The sequence below is a fragment of the Curcuma longa genome, chromosome 18 (genome assembly GCF_044706935.1).
Source record: "Curcuma longa cultivar G26 ecotype Majalengka, Jawa Barat chromosome 18, ITB_CL_G26_1.1, whole genome shotgun sequence".
Lineage (NCBI taxonomy): Eukaryota > Viridiplantae > Streptophyta > Magnoliopsida > Zingiberales > Zingiberaceae > Curcuma > Curcuma longa.
Window position 1 is genome coordinate 4,998,639 of NC_133878.1, and position 19,115 is coordinate 5,017,753.

Genomic DNA, 19,115 nt, shown 5'->3' on the forward strand with positions numbered 1-19,115 from the left:
AAGAAGATGGAGGAGGAAGGAAGTCTGTTAAACCAGCACAGAGCTGCTCCAACTAATGTTGTCAGAAAAATATGGCATTTGATGTTGTCAGTGTATTAATGTAGTAAGGCAGCATTCTCAAACCGTCCTATGTGATCTTCCAAGTCAGTAGTCCCGGTGTAATCTGCTAGCTGAGGAGCTTGAAAATGACGAGGCAGCTCCTCTTCCAGTATTCACCTGGTAAAGGATGAGTTATCAAATTCACCCTTGCCCCTAACCAAGGGCTCTTGCCCCTGGCCGAGTGCCTGGGAGGAGTTCTTTTTGCTGCTGATTCCATGGATGCGACTGGCCTTACAGGGGGGACCCATGGTACTTCTACTGGAAGGTGTGGCCTTCGAGTGGAGATCTGAGGAACCTTTGCGGATCGTATTGGTATCCTAGAGAGCGGAGCTGGGGCGAAGGGCTGGTTTTGCGAAGCAGCTTGAACCATAGCCGCCAATAGGCAGTTAAGCTCTTCTTCCATCAAGGTGAAGAGAGCTGGTCTTATGGGTCGTCCATGGGTATGTCTCAAAGCAGGAGAAAAGAGTTTCCCATAAACGACACCAAAATATGTTCTTGTTGAGATCGCCTCGTGAACACGTCACCAGCCATGTAGCACCGAGATTGACGTTGTCATGTCCCGGGAGACCGTCCGAAAAATTTCGACAACATCTCCCACCTAACCATGGCAATTTCCCTAAATACATGCAAGAATACACGGCTACATGCGGCCAAAAACATGACTACACGTCCAAAGAAACATACACAAGCTACAAACAAATATGAACTAAAGCCTACACGGCCACCAACTACTAAACTGATGCATAACGTAACAAATCTGCAACATATAAAACATATGCGTAGCAAAACGTCGAAAACTCGAACAAGATAGACAATCACAAGAACGAGTCCAACACCACCACCATAATCCACGAATACAATCATATCGAATGCAACGAAAACCCGAACAAACCAACACATGCAAATACTCTTCGATGTGAGATGGATACAGTCGGCTAGATCTCTAAGCTCCAAGTACGATCCACCTATTTGCTTCCTGGGGAGAAAACAAAACAATCCAGGGTCTGGGTAGTTAGATACTCAATGGATACAGAGAAATAGAAGTACATGTAAAGGTATCAACAGAAATAACAAAAGTGTGAAAGCCAAATAAATATATATGGAAGATATAAACGCTAGTCAACAGGTAATAGATATCAACAAATAGTGTAAATCATGGGAGTCGAGCATGGCTTATCAATTGAACAATAAAGAAGAAGAAATACTGTGCAACAAGTATAGGTAACAGGTACATATGATCATGTATGTAATGTCATGCAAGTGCAACAAACATAGCAAATAAATGCAATAGTCCTAAAACATATGAGTAAATTAAACTATGTAATAATCCTACCAACGAATGCATGTAAAATCACGTAGCAACCATCGCAAACAAATACAAGTCTCTGTCCGCACTCTACATTCCCCAGTCACTCTCCCAGAGCACAGTGAACTGAGGGGCCAGACAAGATATACTGCACAGGCTCCAACAATAAACCACCACTAATCTGGTGGGGAGCGGACGGTGTAGCAGGAGAGCTATATAGTCAGTCCTAGTGGCACCCAACAATAGTGCACATATACTCTCGCCACTGAATCTCACCACAACACGGTGACGGCCAAGAGCCAACAAGAACAGCCAACAATGCTATCCACAACAACTACTACTAAGTATGGATGTATGATGATCATCTCAACATGTAATAACTACGATGAATCAGTATGTTCAACAGGAGTTAAGAGGAGTCAACATGGTCAATAGTATAACAATTAAGAGTTCCCTACAGTAGATAGGTCAATTGAAGGTCATACTATAGGTATCAAGCACCGAATACTACGGGTATTAGCATAATGAGTTTTACAGATAACTAAAGTATCAACATAGCAAAGGTATATCCTCATAAGGTCAAACAGCAAGTTCCAAGCATGGATATCAACGGTATCATTTAAATAACTACGTCCAATACAAGAAGGGCAACAGAGTAGATAAAATTAAAATAAGACATGCACTGAAAATGGACCTGTATTGACCAGATACAGGGTACCCAGAAAATCAATAAAACAATGGTTAAAGTTGTTCTATAGTAGGTAGGTCAATCAAAGGTTATTCAACAAGTATCAAGCGACGAATCAAGTGAGCATCAACGGGGTAAATGCTATAGATGACAAGAGTATCAGCATAGTGAATATAGATCATCATAAGGTCAACCAGCAAGTATCAAGCAGCGATTAACAAAAAGTATCAACTAGATAAGTAAACAACAAGACATGCACGAGAAAATAGACCTGTATTGGCCAGATACAGGGTACCCACATGAATTAGACAGTTGTCAACATAGGTCAACAATATCCCGGTTAATAGATCAATCGGAGGTCATAAGACATGTATCGAGCAGTGTATCATACGGGTATCGTCAGGGTAAAGGATATAGATCACTAGAGTATCAATAAGGGTATAAAAGATCATCATAAGGTCAAACAACGACATCAAGCAAGGATCATCAAGAATAGCTCCTAGTCAACTACCTCAAGCAGCAGGGATAGCAACAAAATAGATAAGTAAACAATAAGACATGCACGAGAAAATAGACCTGTATTGATCAGATACAGGGTATCCACATGAATTAGACAGTTGTCAACATAGGTCAACAATATCTCGGTTAATAGATCAATCGGAGGTCATAAGACATGTATCGAGCAGTGTATCATACGGGTATCGTCAGGGTAAAGGATATAGATCACTAGAGTATCAGTAAGGCTATAACAGATCATCATAAGGTCAAACAACGATATCAAGCAAGGATCATCAAGAATAGCTCCTAGTCAACTACCTCAAGCAACAAGGATAGCAACAGAATAGATAAGTAAACAATAAGACATGTACGAGAAAATAGACCTGTATTGACCAGATACAGGGTACCCACCTGAATCAGACGGACATCGATAAAGAACCTTCAAATACGAAACTCCGTATAAGCAAGAACAAATCAACGTCCTGCAATTTACAACTTAACACACTAAATACATTATTGTATTATAATAAAGTACATTCTAACTTAATATTTAGGTTGATCCACCCCTCCCCTTAACTATCACTTATTAATTAGTTAATCCAATTAACTAATAATTAAATCTGTAGTAAACTAGTTGCTTAATTACATTTTAAATCATCCGGTTCAAGTTCTAAAACAACTCCAACTAACTTCCAATTAACTCCCCTTAATACAACTCGGTTATTTTAATGTAAGCTAACCCATGGCTATCTCGTGAGGAAGACAATCGAGAATTTGCAATTTACAACTACTAGGGGAGCTATTAATTACTAACTCAATTAATACTTAATTGATATGTTCTAATCAATTATTAATCTGATTAATACTTCAATTAACCCTCCCAAATTAAACTTATCTAATTATCGAATAAGCATATTAACCCTAAATATTAATTTGATTAAACTTAATCAATTAACTACTCATTACTTATCTAACTTAATGAGATAGTTACTAAACTAATTAATCAATGAACTAATTAAAGGAATTAATTACTAATTAAAAACCATTAAACTGATTACTAATCCAATTAAACTAGATTAATTATCTTAATTAATCACATATCATTCCGTGTGGTGGCATCAGGCAAAGAGGGATCGCGAGGGGGAAGGCGGCAGCCGCGAAGGGCACCGCGGCGGTCGACATCTTTGGGCAATGAAGGCTGCGAAATCAAAGAAGAGAGGGAGGAGGCGAACGGCTAGGGCTTCGCCTCTTGCTTCTCCAGCGGATGGCAAAGGGCGCGGCGGCGGTCGGCCAGCGGCTGGCTTGATTGTCTCCACGCGACGGCAAACAAAATGGAGGCAAGATCCGGTTAGGGTTTTCGGCCGTCCTCTTATAGCACTTGCCGGTGCGAGAAAATCGACGGCGGACGCGGTCAACAGGCGCGCGGTCGCGGTTCACGCGGGAGGAAAAAGGCGCAGTTATAACGAGGAGTGCACAATAGTTTTAAATTGGGGTTAAGATTTAGGTTAAACCGGATTAAGTTTATTACACTGAACCAGATTAAATTTTTGGTTCGTTTGGTTCACTAGTCAAACGATCTCTAATTTGACCCAAACCAATTTTGTTGGATTCGTCTTCGCAAGACGAATCTTTTCATCCATTTTATTTTACCAAAACCTCTTCCAGCACGAACCAAATCAAGTTGATTCAATTTGGTTCAATCTTGGTTCGTTTGGTTTACTAACCAAATGATCTCTGATTTGACCTAAACCAGTTTTGTTTGATTAGTCTTTGCGAGACGAATCTTCTCATCCCCTTTATTTTATCATAATCTTAACCTAATTCTAGATCCGACCTATTTAACCTAAATGGGCTTCTAATTTAGGTTTCAATTCACTTAATTCGAACCAATTAGGACTTGGTCTTTAATTGGTTAATTCAAACCCTATAATTTCTAGGATATTACAGTTAAAGGGTTAGTGGTTCATGGATCCTAAACCAAACCCGTTAAGGCCGATTAAAAGGAACCGGTTACTGTACACTCCCAATCACTGCTCCCCGTCCTCGAGATCCCCATCACGCACCCTCTGTTCCTTCGTCTCCCATGCAAGCGCAACCGTGATTTTCCAACACCGGTGCCAAATCGAAGCTGAAGAATGTCGGTGACCGGGGCTTGAGCTGTTGGAGATCGATTCTCGCCGGGAGGAGCTTGGTCGTCGCGTGTGGTGGCGGCTCTAGCAGCGGCGATCCAGAAGAGGAGGTGATCGGTAACTGGGAATCTGAGCTAGATTTCGGGTTGTGCTTGGTTTTTGAGATTAGATCAGTGGTATTTTCATATTTCTAAACTCGGATCTTGAATCGGAGGATTCCTTTGGGTTTGGCTGTTGAAGCAGGCTCAGATCTGGAATTGGAGTTGGATTCTTGGGCACAGATTTGAGGTAATCTTCTTGTTGATTCTAGAATCTGATTAAGTGTTGTTTAACAATGGATATGGGGTGTTGCCTAGCTGATTGGAGTGGTTACTGTGCTATAGGATCCGGTTTTGATTAAGGGAAGGATCGAACTGAGCTAGAGTTTTCAAGACTTTGGATCTGGATGTGAGTTTTTGGATTTGATCTTGAGTAGTGCTTTGTGTGTAGTTGGATCGGGTGTTTAATGATAATTATAACCCGGAACCGGTTATTGTTGGGTTGAGTTTCAGTGAGTATTAGAGATCGATTTAATGAGATTATGGAGTTGATTAGTTGATTTGATTGCTGTTGAATTAATTGGGATGATCATGGAATTGATATGTTGGTTGTTGGGTGATTGTTGTCTAACTATTGTTGGATCGGTTTAAATTTAATTGGGGTAATTTAGTTGTTAGGGTTAATGATTGGAAATTATTAGGGTTTGTAGATTGGGATTAGGTTAGGTTAAATATGGTGGTAACAAATGGAATTATGGATTTCCATTGGCTTAATTGCAAGAAAATGCTAAGTTGATCATTAACAATTAGAACGAGTATAATAATCCATTTAGTTGATTTATCAATCGATAAGGGGATTAGTTGGATTGAACTGTGGAGTTTAATTACTGTAGATTTAATCCAGTATCAATTTAGTAAGTATTGTATTGTTGTTTAATTTCAGGACCTTGATTTGATTGGTCCTATTATACTCGAAACTTATTTTGGGGGTTCGGTTGTTGACAGACGTCTGATTCAGGTGGATACCCAGTACTTGGTCAATACTGGTTTCTTTTCAGTGCATGACTTGTATTGCTATTTTATTTATCTTGTTGCTATTCATACTGCTTGAGATATTTATCTAGTTGATACCTTTTGATAATCGTTGCTTGATACTTGTCAGTTGACCTTTGACATGATCTGATATTATCCTGTTGATACTCCTGTTACCTATGTGTGTTATTTAGTTGACACCTTGTACTGTTCGTTGCTTAATACATGTTGAATGATCTCTGATTGATCTATCCACTATTCGAACAGTCTTAATTGTTGTATTATTGACCTATGTTGACTTCTCTTTATTCCTGTTGAACATACTAATTAATTGTAGATATTACATGTTGGGATGATCATCATAACATCTGCATGCTAGTTGTAGGTGTTGTTGACAACTTTGTTGGTTGTTCTTATTGGCTCTCACCCGGCACCGTATTATAGTGAGAACAGGGGTGAAAGCATATGTTGCACTATGTTGGCTGCGACCAAGACTAGCTATATTGCCCTCCTGATACACTGCCCACTCCCCACTAGATTAGTGGTGGTTAGTTGTTAGAACCTGTGCAGTATGTCCTGTTTGGCGCCTCAGTTCACTGCCCTGGGGGGGTGACTGGAGGTGGCGAGTGCAACAATGACTTGCATTTGATTGTGATGTTTGCTGCATATTTACATGCATTTGTTGGTAGGTTATATATAGTTTACTTTATTCATATAATTGTGGTTGTTGCACTTGTTTGCTATGATTGTTACATTGTGTGACATTACATACATAATTGCATTTACATGATTCTTATTACCATGATTCATGTTATCTGTTGATTATTATTTACTTCTTCTACACATATTCATTCTGAATTGTACACTTGTTATTCTTGCTGATCTATCTTTACATGCACTTCTATTCTGTATCCACTAGTATCTAATGCTCACTACCCAGACCCTGGGTTTGCCTTGTTTTCTCCCCAGGTAGCAGATAAGAGGATAGTACTTGGAGCTTGGAGATCTGGCCGGCTGTATATATCCATCTCACGGCATAAAGATCAATATATGTTAGTTGGTATAGATTGTGTGTGTTGTTACATGGACTGTTGTTGTGATTTTGGACTTATACTCGTTGTTGTGCGTCTGTTTGGATTTTCGATGTTTTCGCTATGTAGATTTTCTATATGTTGTAGAATTGTCATTTCATACATTAGTTTAGTAGTTGTGGCTGTGTGGGCTTTGTTTTTATCTGTTATGCATATGTGGTATGTGAATATGGACATGTAGTCCCTATTGTGGTCGTGTTGGCCTTTTGTATACATGTATTCAGGGAAATTGTTATAGTTACAGGGGAGATGCTGTCGAAATTTTTTGGACGGTCATCTCTCGAGACGTGACAAAAGTTCTAGTTGAAAACTAGGCAAAGAAAGTCCTGATCTAGAGGATTGGACAAGGAAATCCTAATTGGAGACTAGCAGTCCTAGTTGGAGGCTAAGAAAAGTTCTAATCTAGAGGATTAGGCAGGGAAGTCCTAACTAAAAGTTAGGCAAGGGAAAGTCCAAACTGGATGTTTGGCAGGTGAAAAGTCTACCTATGGAAGTAACTAGTCCTAACTGGAAATTAGACAAGGAAAAGTCCAAACTAGATGTTTGACAGATAAGAAATCTACCTATGAAAGTGACTAGTTCTAACGGGGAGTTAGATATAGGGTAAGACTTAGGTAAGCTTAGTAGGTCAAACAAATTACAGATAGGCTTAAGGTTGCTTGCGTGTTTGTATACTTATCTTGCAGGAACCAAGAGTTGAAAACAAGACGAAAAAAACATATAAGAACACACAGAAGCAGTCGAACCAAGCCAGGAATCAACTAAGGTCAAATCCGAGTTGACTGGATCCGGAGACCCGAATGTTATTCCAAGCGCCTAGACAATCCAGGCACCCCTATGTGAGGCGCCCGAATCAAAAAGAATTAACTCGGATAAAGTCCGAAGAGATCGAATTGGATCGAATTTTATCCATGCACTCGGAAGATTCTATATAAGGAGGCCGAACATGCACCACAAGGAGATCATCTCTCTACATCTAATTCTTCATCCTGTGGTGCTGTTGAACGCCAACGGAGTTAGGCCCGTACAACCGAGAAAGTTCCAAGAGGAGTGCGCAGCACTCAAGGGCTTCTAGATTGGCTACACGAGAGTTTGTTGTTCCTTTTTCTTATTGTCCAGTATTTAATTTATATTCTTGATTGGACTATAAAATAAGTTTCTCCGCCTCCGAACAAGATTTGGAAAGGAGACTACTAGTGGGCGGACGCATCCCATTCATAGGCCTTGGACGTACTAACCTGTAAGTTAGAAATCAAATAAATCCACGAGTCCCCTGTTTATTTACTAATTCCGCTACTAAGTTTCTTTGATAATACTAATGAATGAAAACGAATGAACGAGAAGCACGCGCTATTCAACCGTCCCCCCTCTAGCACGCCTCAACGATTCTACAATTGTTATCAGAGCAGACCTGCTCTTAATCGACTAACCGCCACGGAAGCAAAAAAGCAAAGATGAAGAGGCAGAAAGGTCTAATTTTAAAAATTTATTTTAAATTTCATATTATTTATTTTAAATACAGGAAAAAAGGACACTACAAAAATTAGTATCATACTCATAAGACTCGGACAGCACTACCAGCAGCCAAGGAACAACCGATGCCAAGTGTCCGGAGGAACAAAGAGCATATAACGTGCTTCAAGTGCTAGAAACGTGGACATTACAAGAGTCGGTACCCGAAGAGGAAGATGGCAAAAAAGAAACCGGATTTAAGGGATACGATTCCGTTAAGTATCTTTAATTACAAAAATACCAATAGGATTTTGCATGCTAGATTTAATTTTGTTGAAAATTTAGATAATTTTGATAATTCGTAATTAAAAATTAATAAAAATATTCATTTGACTAATTGAGAAATTTTAAATTTAAATAATTTTAAAAAATCAATTATAGAAAATTTAAATAATTCGATGATAGAAAATTCAAATATTTAAATTTATATAATTTAAATAATTCAATAATAAAAAATTAAAATTTAAATAATTTAAAAAATTCAACCACAAAAAATTAAAATTTAAATAATTTAAAAAATTCAACCACAAAAAGTTTAAATTTAAATAATTTAAAAAATTCAACCACAAAAAGTTTAAATTTAAATAATTTAAAAATTCAACAATAGAAAATTCAAATTTAAATAATTTTATAAATTCAACAACAAAAAATTCAAATTTAAATAATTTAAAAAATTCAACCACAGAAAATTTAAATTTAAATAATTTAAAAGTTCAACCATAGAAAATTCAAATTTAAATAATTTAATAAATTCAACAACAAAAAATTTAAATTTAAATAATTTAAAAAATTCAACCACAGAAAATTTAAATTTAAATAATTTAAAAATTCAACCATAGAAAATTCAAATTTAAATAATTTAATAAATTCACAACAACAACAACAACCAAGCCTTATCCCACTAAGTGGGGTCGGTTATATGGATTCTTTTACGCCATTGAGCTCTATCTCCTATTATATCATCATTTATATTTAAATAACTTTTATCTTGTTTTATTGTTGCTAACCAAGTCTTTTTTGGTCTACCTCGCCCTCGTTTGATATGTGTATTTGTCATAGTTTCACACCGCCTAACTGGAGCATTTATCGGTCGTCTAAGTACATGTCCATACCACCTTAAACGTGTCTCACGGAGTTTTTCCTCAATAGATGCAACTCCAACTTTCTCTCTAATGCTGTCATTTCTTATTCTGTCCATCTTCGTATGTCCACACATCCATCTTAACATCCTCATCTCCGCAACTCTCATCTTTTGCTCATGTGCTCGAGTCATAGCCCAACATTCAGCGTCATATAACATGGCAGGTCTAACTGCCATTTTATAGAACTTTCCTTTAAGTTTTAGAAGCACTTTACGATCACATAAAACACTTTATGCTCTCTTCCACTTCAACCATCCTGTTTGTATTCTATGTAAGACATCTCTCTCAATCCCTCCATCGGCATACAAAAATGAACCTAAATATTTAAAACTCTCAGTTCCAGTCAACTTATCATCTCCTATTTTAATACTTGTCTCATTACGTTCAATATTGCTAAACTTAAATTCCATATATTCTGTCTTTACACTAATAAGCCTAAAACCTTTCTCTTCTAGTGTTTCTCGCCAAGATTCTAATTTAGCATTTACTCCCTCACGTGTTTCATCTACCAATACAATATCATCTGCAAACAACATGCACCATGATACGGTATCTTGAATGTGTCCAGTAAGTTCATCCATGATTAGTGTAAAAAGATAAGGACTTAGAGCTGACCCTTAATGTAACCCTATCTTTATTGGAAATGCTTCAGTTAATCCGCCTGAAGTCTTCACTCTAGTCGTTATTTCCTCATACATATCCTTAATTAGGTCAACATATACTATGCTAACACCCCTCTTTACTAAAATTCTCCATATAATTTCCCTTGGAACTCTATCATAAGTTTTTTCAAAATCAACAAATATCATATGTAGATCTTGCTTTTGCCCCCGATACTTTTCAATTAGTTGTCTGAGAAGATGTATAGCTTCTATTGTCGACCTACCAGGCATAAACCCAAATTGATTTTCGGTGACCATAGTCTCTTTCCTTAATCGTTTTTCTATTACTCTTTCCCAAAGTTTCATGGTATGACTCAATAATTTAATACCCCTATAATTTGCACAATTTTGTACGTCCCCCGGAGTTAAATAATTTAATAAATTCAACAACAAAAAATTTAAATTTAAATAATTTATAAAATTAAACCACAAAAAATTCAAATTTAAAAAATTTAAAATTAGATAATTTAAATTTAAATAATTTGACTAATTCAAATTTAAATAATTCGAATTTAGATAATTTAAATTTAAACAATTTGACCCATTCAAATTTGAATAATTCAAATAATTTGAATAATTTAAACTTGAATAATTCAAATTTAGATAATTTAAATAATTTAACTAATCCAAATTTGACCCATTCAAATAATTCAAAAATAATAAATTTAAAAAATTCAAAAAAATCTGAAATATTATTTAAAAAATAAATTAATTAATTTAAAAGATTCAAACTTAGATATTATTAACAATGAAAATCCAATTAATTCGAATAAATTTAAATTAAATAAAAATTTAACTAATTCAAATTCAATCATTAATAATTCAAATTTAATTAATCAAGAATTAATACAAATAAATAAAAAATTAGATTAATTCTTTAACTTATTCAACCAAGATAATTCATAATTAAATAATTCAACTTTAATTAATTTAATAAATTTAAAAATTTATAAAAATTTAACCAAACTAGATAAAATTAATAACCATCAAGATAAATTGAGTTATTTAAATTGACTTAATAATTCAGGATTAAATAAACAAGATAAACTTAATAATAAAATAAATTTAAACTCAATCAAAATAAATACTAAAATTAATAATTTAACTAATAAAAATTCAAAATTAAATCTTAAAAATTCTTACAATAAACATTCACATTTTAAAAATAATCATTCAAATTTAAATATTAAAAATTTAAAATTAAATAATAAAATTAACTATAACCATGTAAAATTTAATTATAAAATAATTAATAATTTTAAAAAAATAAAATTAAATCCAAAAAATTAAATTAAATTCTAAAATTTAAAAAATAATTTATAAATTTTAACATGTCAATTCTAAATCTTAAAAACTCAATTTTAAATAATGACATTAATCATCATCAAGTTCCATTTAATTATGAAACATAATTTAATGTAAATCTAAAATTAAATATCCATCCTTTAAAAAATTTAAATTAAAATTCATTTAAAAGTTAAAACTCAAAATTCAAATTCTAATTCAAATTCAAAATTCAAAAACAAATTTAAATTTCAAATTCAAAAATAAGTTAATAATAATTCAAATAAAAAAAGTAATAAACCTAATTATAATGAAATACTTATAATTATGAAACTAAATTAAAAATATTACCTAATGAAATAAAATTCGAAGTGAGTTGACACATTCACAGGTCTACACGAAATGTATCAAATCGAGAATTCAATATATTATTAGAAATTTAAAAATTGTTTGACTTGTTTAACTTATGCATAACTGTCATATACATGTATATGTTTTAATTTTTCTTTGCACGAACATGTCATGTCATCATGTTTACTTATGACTTAAGATAAAATGATTAGTTAAAAGATACATGAATGTTTGATACTTATCAAACATGTTGGTGCAATTTTTGCCCCAAGTGCATTGAATTTCAATGTTTGGATAACCATGTTTAAAGTTAGGCAATACTTGTGATCTAACATATGTGATGCAAGTTTGCAGGAAAGTCCAGGTTGAAAACTTGGCAAAGGAAAGTCCAAGTGGGAAGTCTTGGCAAGGAAAAGTCCAAACGTGGTCTTGGCAAGGAAAAGTCCAAGTGGGAAGTCTTGGCAAGGAAAAGTCCAAGTGGGTAGTCTTGGCAAGGAAAAGTCCAAGTGAGAAGTCTTGGCAAGGAAAAGTCCAAGTGGATAGTCTTCGGCAAAGACTTGACATGACGAAGCTGATGGAAGTATCTCAAGCAAGTACGAGGATGATGGGTCAAGGTGATCGGAAAACAGTCCAGTTGACCAAAAGTTAGTGATAGGAATTGTTGACGTAATCTAGTTCGTAAGAATCGCGCCGCGGATAAAGTTTTGATTAAGCTCTAGGCGATCGAAGGGCATCTAGGAAACCAGAGGGACAAAAACTTACTCGAAGAAGATTGAGTTTCCAACTGAGTCGAAGGAGGTCCAATCGACCAAATGAGCGTCCAGTCGATCGGAAGAGTGTCGATTGAGCAGTATAAAAGGGGAGTCGAGGCAGCCTCTTTGAACAACAATCGCTATCATCCATCATCATTCATGTGCTCAAAGTGCTCAAGTTCTACTCGTGTGGTCCAAGAAGTGCCAAGAAGAGTGTCATGAGACTCCTCATTATAGGCCATTAAACCATCAAATCAACAACTCCATGATCCTCATCTTAGAGTCCACCTTGTTATGAATTTTTAGAATCTCATATGTCCCATTCCTAACTTTCTTTAATCTTCTCCCTGTCCACCTCACAAACCTATAAACCATAAAGCATAACCATCCAACCAATTTGACTGCACCAAATCATCCATCACAACAACAAGATCACATTGAGTCATGAGTTCTTAGAGCTTCATGTTCACTTGCTACATGCATACATTAGAAATATAGGATAAACCTAACTTAAATCTTTCACCAAACACAACAAAATAACTAGGTAAAACCACACCACTTAGAAGCATCATTGCACCAATAAGCAGCTCAAAAAGGTCAAGGAGGATTGAAAGGTTGGCAAGTGACAAAGTTCATGTAGGCTAAGGAGGACTAGATTTTTGGCAAGTAATGAAATCTCGACAAGTTAAGGTTGACAAAATACTAGTCAAGGATGAAGTTCCAGAGAAATAGTCAAGGTTAACTTGTATTAGGAAGATGAGGAAGTTATAAAGAAATGAGGTATCTTGAGATTTCAACCATAAAGTTACTAGAATCTTAGTATCGGTTGATTGATAAAACAATCGATCGATACTAAGATGTTTCCTGTATATAGGCATTGGAGTTCTAACCCTGAAAGGTTGGAAATCAAGTAAACTTTAGTGTGTATTTTATGTTATTCTTTATATTTTTTTTATTCCGTTACATACTAATTTGTAGACAAAAAAGAACACACGATAACGATGAAAAGTGAGATGTACTAGTCACCCCTTCCTCTCTATCGCATCTACTCGAATCTACAACAACAACATGACTTAGCTCATCAACTGATTTGTTGTCTTTCTCAGATGATATTTCAAAACAAAAGTATACTCTTGTAAGAACTCAACCAACCTAGAATGTTAGCACTTATTTCTTCTACGATTGAATGAAACTTAGTGCTTTATGGTCCAAATGGAGACTAAATTCATGGGGCAATAGGTAATAGTACCAACATTTTAGGGCATGAATAATAGGATAGCTTTGTAACAGAGATAGTCGTATCGTGAACTAAGAGTTGAGAGCATATGTACTCGAGAGAGTAGGTTCAACTTAGTCGGATTCTATCATTAAATTAATCGTAGTCAACATAAATGATTCTGTCAGTCTACTTATGGTTGAATCCTTTAGATAATCGACTCAAATAACAAATAGAGTGGTACATTTTGAAGACCGATTGACTAAACAATTAATTAATCATGTTGATTGGTACAAATCCGAATGAAATAATCGCCAACGGAAATAGACATGATCTAATGGAATCAATCCAAGTCGATACAAATCAATCAACTAATATTGATGATCAATTGAGAGTGATGTTACAATAAAATGACTTCACTATAATCGTAATGGATGGATTTGATAACGATTTTAGTCGATCAATTGACTAATGTCAATTAATGTCGATGAGTGCTAGCTAGCTCAACAAAGTCACGTCAACACTGCAATTCAAGAAAGAGGCTATTAAAGAAATATATCAAAAGGCTACGAATTAATAATAAGAACTCAAGGTGATGTTTCAACACTAGAAATTTCAATGAGTTGCGAGCGAGAATTTGAGTTCATTTTATTAGGAACAAGAAGCATGTTCATGACAATTTGAAAGGGAGAATCACAATCTGTCGATTTAGATTAGTCTTGTCAAATAATTTAAGTGAATTGAATTAAAATTTTATCAATTCATTTTAAGTTGGATTCAGATAGACCGACCTGTCTAAACCCGCAACACACGTAGATCGGCCTGTGACGGATTTGGATTGTCCCGCAAGTTGAAAAAATTTATTTTAAAAAAATAAAAATAAAAAATTCAATGGACCAGTGGACAAACTTAAAATTTTCAACTTTATCTCTTTAAACTATCATCCAAATTTAAAATTTTTAATATTATTAATATTTTTTAATATGGGTCAGCCCGTCTTGTCCCGCCATTTAGTGTGTTAGCTCGTTCCACTATAAATTAATTATCCACTATGAATTAATCTGTTTGATAGGTTTTTGTTGTTATTTAAGCGAACAAGGCCTACACGGTCACTGCACCTTACTTTCACTGCCTCTCTTAACTGAAATTCGAGCTCCTCTTTAGCATAAGGTGGAATTCGCCACAATAGCGATTCCACACGATCGGTCCTACGATTATCTATAAGGAGATAAATCAGAAAGCTACAGTTAACCATGACGGAAGAGAACATTGTCTATACTTGGTTGAAATTTAGCCTCCTCAATCTACAGTCCATTTTTTTAGGTCTCCTGATTAATTGGGCTCTTTCTTAATTGGGCTCTTTCAAAGGATGCCTGATGATGGGAAAAAGGTCCGTTGGCCTTTGTTCCATCAGCCGTCCTTATTTAAGGCTTGTTGGTAGTTCCCTGATTAAGAAGTATTAAGTTCTTGCTCAAGTACAACTAGTCCGAAAACTAATTTTTGGTAATTTTTCTATTATTCAAGTAATTTTGGATTAGATATTAATTTTTTATTCATTTAAAAATAATAATAACTCAATCGCTATTATTTCTTTTTGCATTAATTATCAGATGACTCATTTAATTTTAATATTAAATTATCTCTTATTATCTGACAGATCCGAACGTATAAAAATTTATGATTCCTATAATAAATTCATATTTGTTACAATATACTATTAATCAATATTGACTTTAAATGAATAAGTGAAATGTATTTTGATATAAATATAATTTTAATCAAATTAGAATAATTAGATCAAAATTGCCTAATGTTTAATTAAATGAATAAGTAATTTTTTATATTATAATAATTGCTGTTATATTTTTTCTTTTTAAAAATGGAGCAATAAAAGTGGAAATTAAGGTCAAAACTCCTACGTCACATTTTTATATTTCTAAGAAGTCGATTCCCCGAGGCCGACGTCCATTCAATGAACGCACGTTTTCCTTTTCCATTTTCGCCTTTTTTTATATATTTTTATCCTCGGTACTTAATCTCGCAATTGGTAGAATAAGTAGAAAAAACGCCACACTACCCGCAGAAAAAACGCTCCGGTGAGTTCAAACAAACCACAAGTTCAACCCTGCTCCTCCTATTACCCTACGCCTATTCTATTTCGCCATTATCAAGTATTCGGCTACGTCGTTTAACACGTTTTGATTAGACTCATTTCAAGTCCGATAAATTTCTATAATGATCTTGAATTCTATCCTCACCTAAGTTATTAGTTACCTAATAGTGTTTAGAATTATTTAAAATTTTCAAATTTTATGTAAATGGACTCAGATTCATAACTTAATGTAAGAGTTTAGAATCAATCATGTATATATCATACCTACTTTTTATATACTCTCCTCATCCAATACATATTTGTGTTTTATAATTTCAACTCTTCTACATCTATTAATAAATTTCGATCAAAATTTATTGATGGACTTAATGTTGAATTTGAAATCATTCTCAATAATGCTCAAAAAAAATTTTAAAATTTCAACAATGTAATATCATAGTAATGTTAAACTTTGAAAACCAACATTGTCACTATCCGAAATCAACAGAATGTAGAATGTAATGTTGCTCTTTAAATCTAGCAAGTAATTTTTTATTTTTAATTATTTAATTATTTAATTTCATAATTATTAAAAAGAACAAGAAAATAATAATAATGATTTTTTATTTTTATTAATATTCTTTTAATTTTATAATTTTTTATTAATCATCTTTTATATTTTTAAAATTTTTTAATTTTTTATTAAAGTTTAAAAAATGAATACAATTTAGAAGATTATCATAAATTAATGACGTATATGAAATTCTTTTTTGAAATAATTGTATTTTTATTTGTTTAATTTGATTCGATTTAAATAAAGAAAATTAAATTTTTTTTTATATTTAGAGTTGAAAAAGTAACAAGGGTATAATCGAAAATAAATGTACCTTCTGGTAAATATAAAAATTAGATACGACTTAAGAGAATTCGTCCATTTTAAATGCGGAACGTCTTATCTTTCAATTCAACAAGTCAGCAAAAGCCGCGAGCAGAAAAACCCTCCGGTGAGTTCCGACGAACCACATGCACGCTCAGGCTTCGCCATTACCATCAGTAAAACGCGCCCCCTTTTCATTGGCCGCGCGCACGAGTAAACGCGTCGGCTCTCAGTGGCCCGCCCTCCTCCTTATCCTTTCGCTTCACCGCGCCAATTGGCGGCTTATCCATTCGCTTGCTGTTGTCGTTAAAACCAGCCTGCCAATCTTTGAGAAGATAAATGAGAGAGTAGTAGAAAGAACAGTCGAAGCTAGGTTTTGAAAGATGGGTATAGGGCAATTTCTTTGAGGTGGAGATAAGGGAGAGGGAAATGGGGAAGGAGGTGGAGCAGGTGAGGAAGCTGGTGTTCGGGAAGTACGAGATGGGGAGGGTCCTGGGGAAGGGAACGTTCGCCAAGGTGTACTACGGCCGCGAGCTCAGCTCGGGTGAGAGCGTCGCTATCAAGGTGATCGACAAGGAGCAGGTCGGGCGGCAGGCCAGAATGATGGAGCAGATCAAGCGGGAGGTCGTGGTGATGCGGCTCGTCCGCCACCCCAACGTTGTGGAGCTCCGAGAGATGATGGCCACAAAGACACGCATCTTCTTCGTGATGGAGTACGTCCGCGGTGGCGAGTTGTTCGCCCGCGTCGCCCGTGGCCGGCTTCCAGAAGACCAAGCCCGTCGTTACTTCCACCAGTTGATCTCTGCCGTCGACTTTTGCCACAGCCACGGCGTTTTCCACCGGGACCTCAAGCCGGAGAATCTCCTTGTCGACAGGCGCGGCGACCTCAAAATCTCCGACTTCGGCCTCTCGGCGTTGCCTGAGCAGCTCCGACACGACGGCCTTCTCCACACTCAGTGTGGAACCCCGGCCTACGTTGCGCCCGAGGTCCTCCGCCGTCGTGGCTACGATGGAGCCAAGGCTGATCTCTGGTCATGCGGCGTCATCCTCTTCGTCCTCCTCGCTGGATTCCTCCCCTTCCAAGACGAGAGCTTGACGAAGATGTACAAGAAGGTGCTCAAGGCGAAGTACCAAATTCCGCCATGGTTCTCCGGCGACGCTAGCCACCTCGTATCCCGCCTCCTGGTCGTCAATCCCGATGAGCGTATCTCAATCCCTGCCATACTGCAAGACCCCTGGTTCAAAAAGAGATCTTTTCGTCCTCCACCCATACAAATCTCTAACCTGCCGCAACCACCGGTTCCGCCGGCGGAGGAAGACGAGGCCAAGCCAGCGAAGCCGAGGTTCTACAACGCCTTCGAGCTAATCTCCAGCGTGTCCTTTGGGTTCGACCTCTCGGGACTGTTTGAGAGCCAACGGACGACGGGGACGGTGTTCGCATCGCTGTCGCCGGCGGCGACGATCCTCGAGAGGCTGGAAACAATAGGTAGGGAACTTGGGTTGGCAGTGATGCGAACCAAGCCATTCAGGGTGAGAATGGAAGGAACGGCGGAGGGAAGGAAGAGGCGGTTGGAGGTGGAGGCTGAGGTGTTCGAGGCGGCGGCAGGGGTGGCAGTAGTAGAGTTCACCAATGCCGACGGAGACAGTTTGGAGTACGCCAATTTCTGCGAGCTGAATATGCGGTCGCGGCTAAAAGACTTAGTTTGGACATGACAGGCCTAAAAGACATAGTTTGGACATGCCGACTGAGTATTCTATGAGACATTATATATTAGATGTAAGAGTATTTTCATCCTGAAATTTATAAATTATTTTATTTATATATTGGATGTGAAAATATTTCCATTTAGTGTAGAGTAAAATGGTTCAACTATTCTTAATAATAATATTATTAAACTATTACTTTTTCAAATGTTAAAATTTTAATTTCATTTTATAATTATTTTTAAAAGACTTTTGTATTATTATTTTCTACTTTCTAAAATATGTTCATTTAAGCCCCTCATATTCAAATAACTTTTGGAATACTTTAGTTTTTTTTCATAAATATAAATGCATTTCACAAAGTAAACTATACAAGATTTGGATCGTAGCACATACTCATTATAACTATTGCCACAAATATGACACTCTCAATCACTCAATCAATGAGGTCATCAAGTATCCATTGTTCATCAAACATTGTTTGAACATTTTGATATAATACAAATATGAGCATATACACCTAGACTTTAATCTTATAGATTAGGCAGTCTGAGGGGGCTAAATCGCTGGATCTTACAAGACAAACAAGACACTCATTCACACATCATTTTGTTACAAAGTAATCTATAGTTGGTATGCACC

At 35.9% G+C, this 19,115-nt stretch overlaps 1 protein-coding gene across 1 annotated transcript; it reads left to right on the forward strand.

Moving 5' to 3' along the window:
• Positions 1 to 17,132: 17,132 nt before the first annotated feature.
• On the forward strand, positions 17,133 to 18,521 carry LOC141812102 (CBL-interacting serine/threonine-protein kinase 5-like; the record flags this gene model as incomplete). Its single annotated transcript, XM_074700148.1, is given in 1 exon segment — positions 17,133 to 18,521. A coding segment is annotated over 1 exon segment (1,284 nt). The 5' UTR covers positions 17,133 to 17,198.
• Between the last annotated feature and the right edge of the window lie 594 nt (positions 18,522 to 19,115).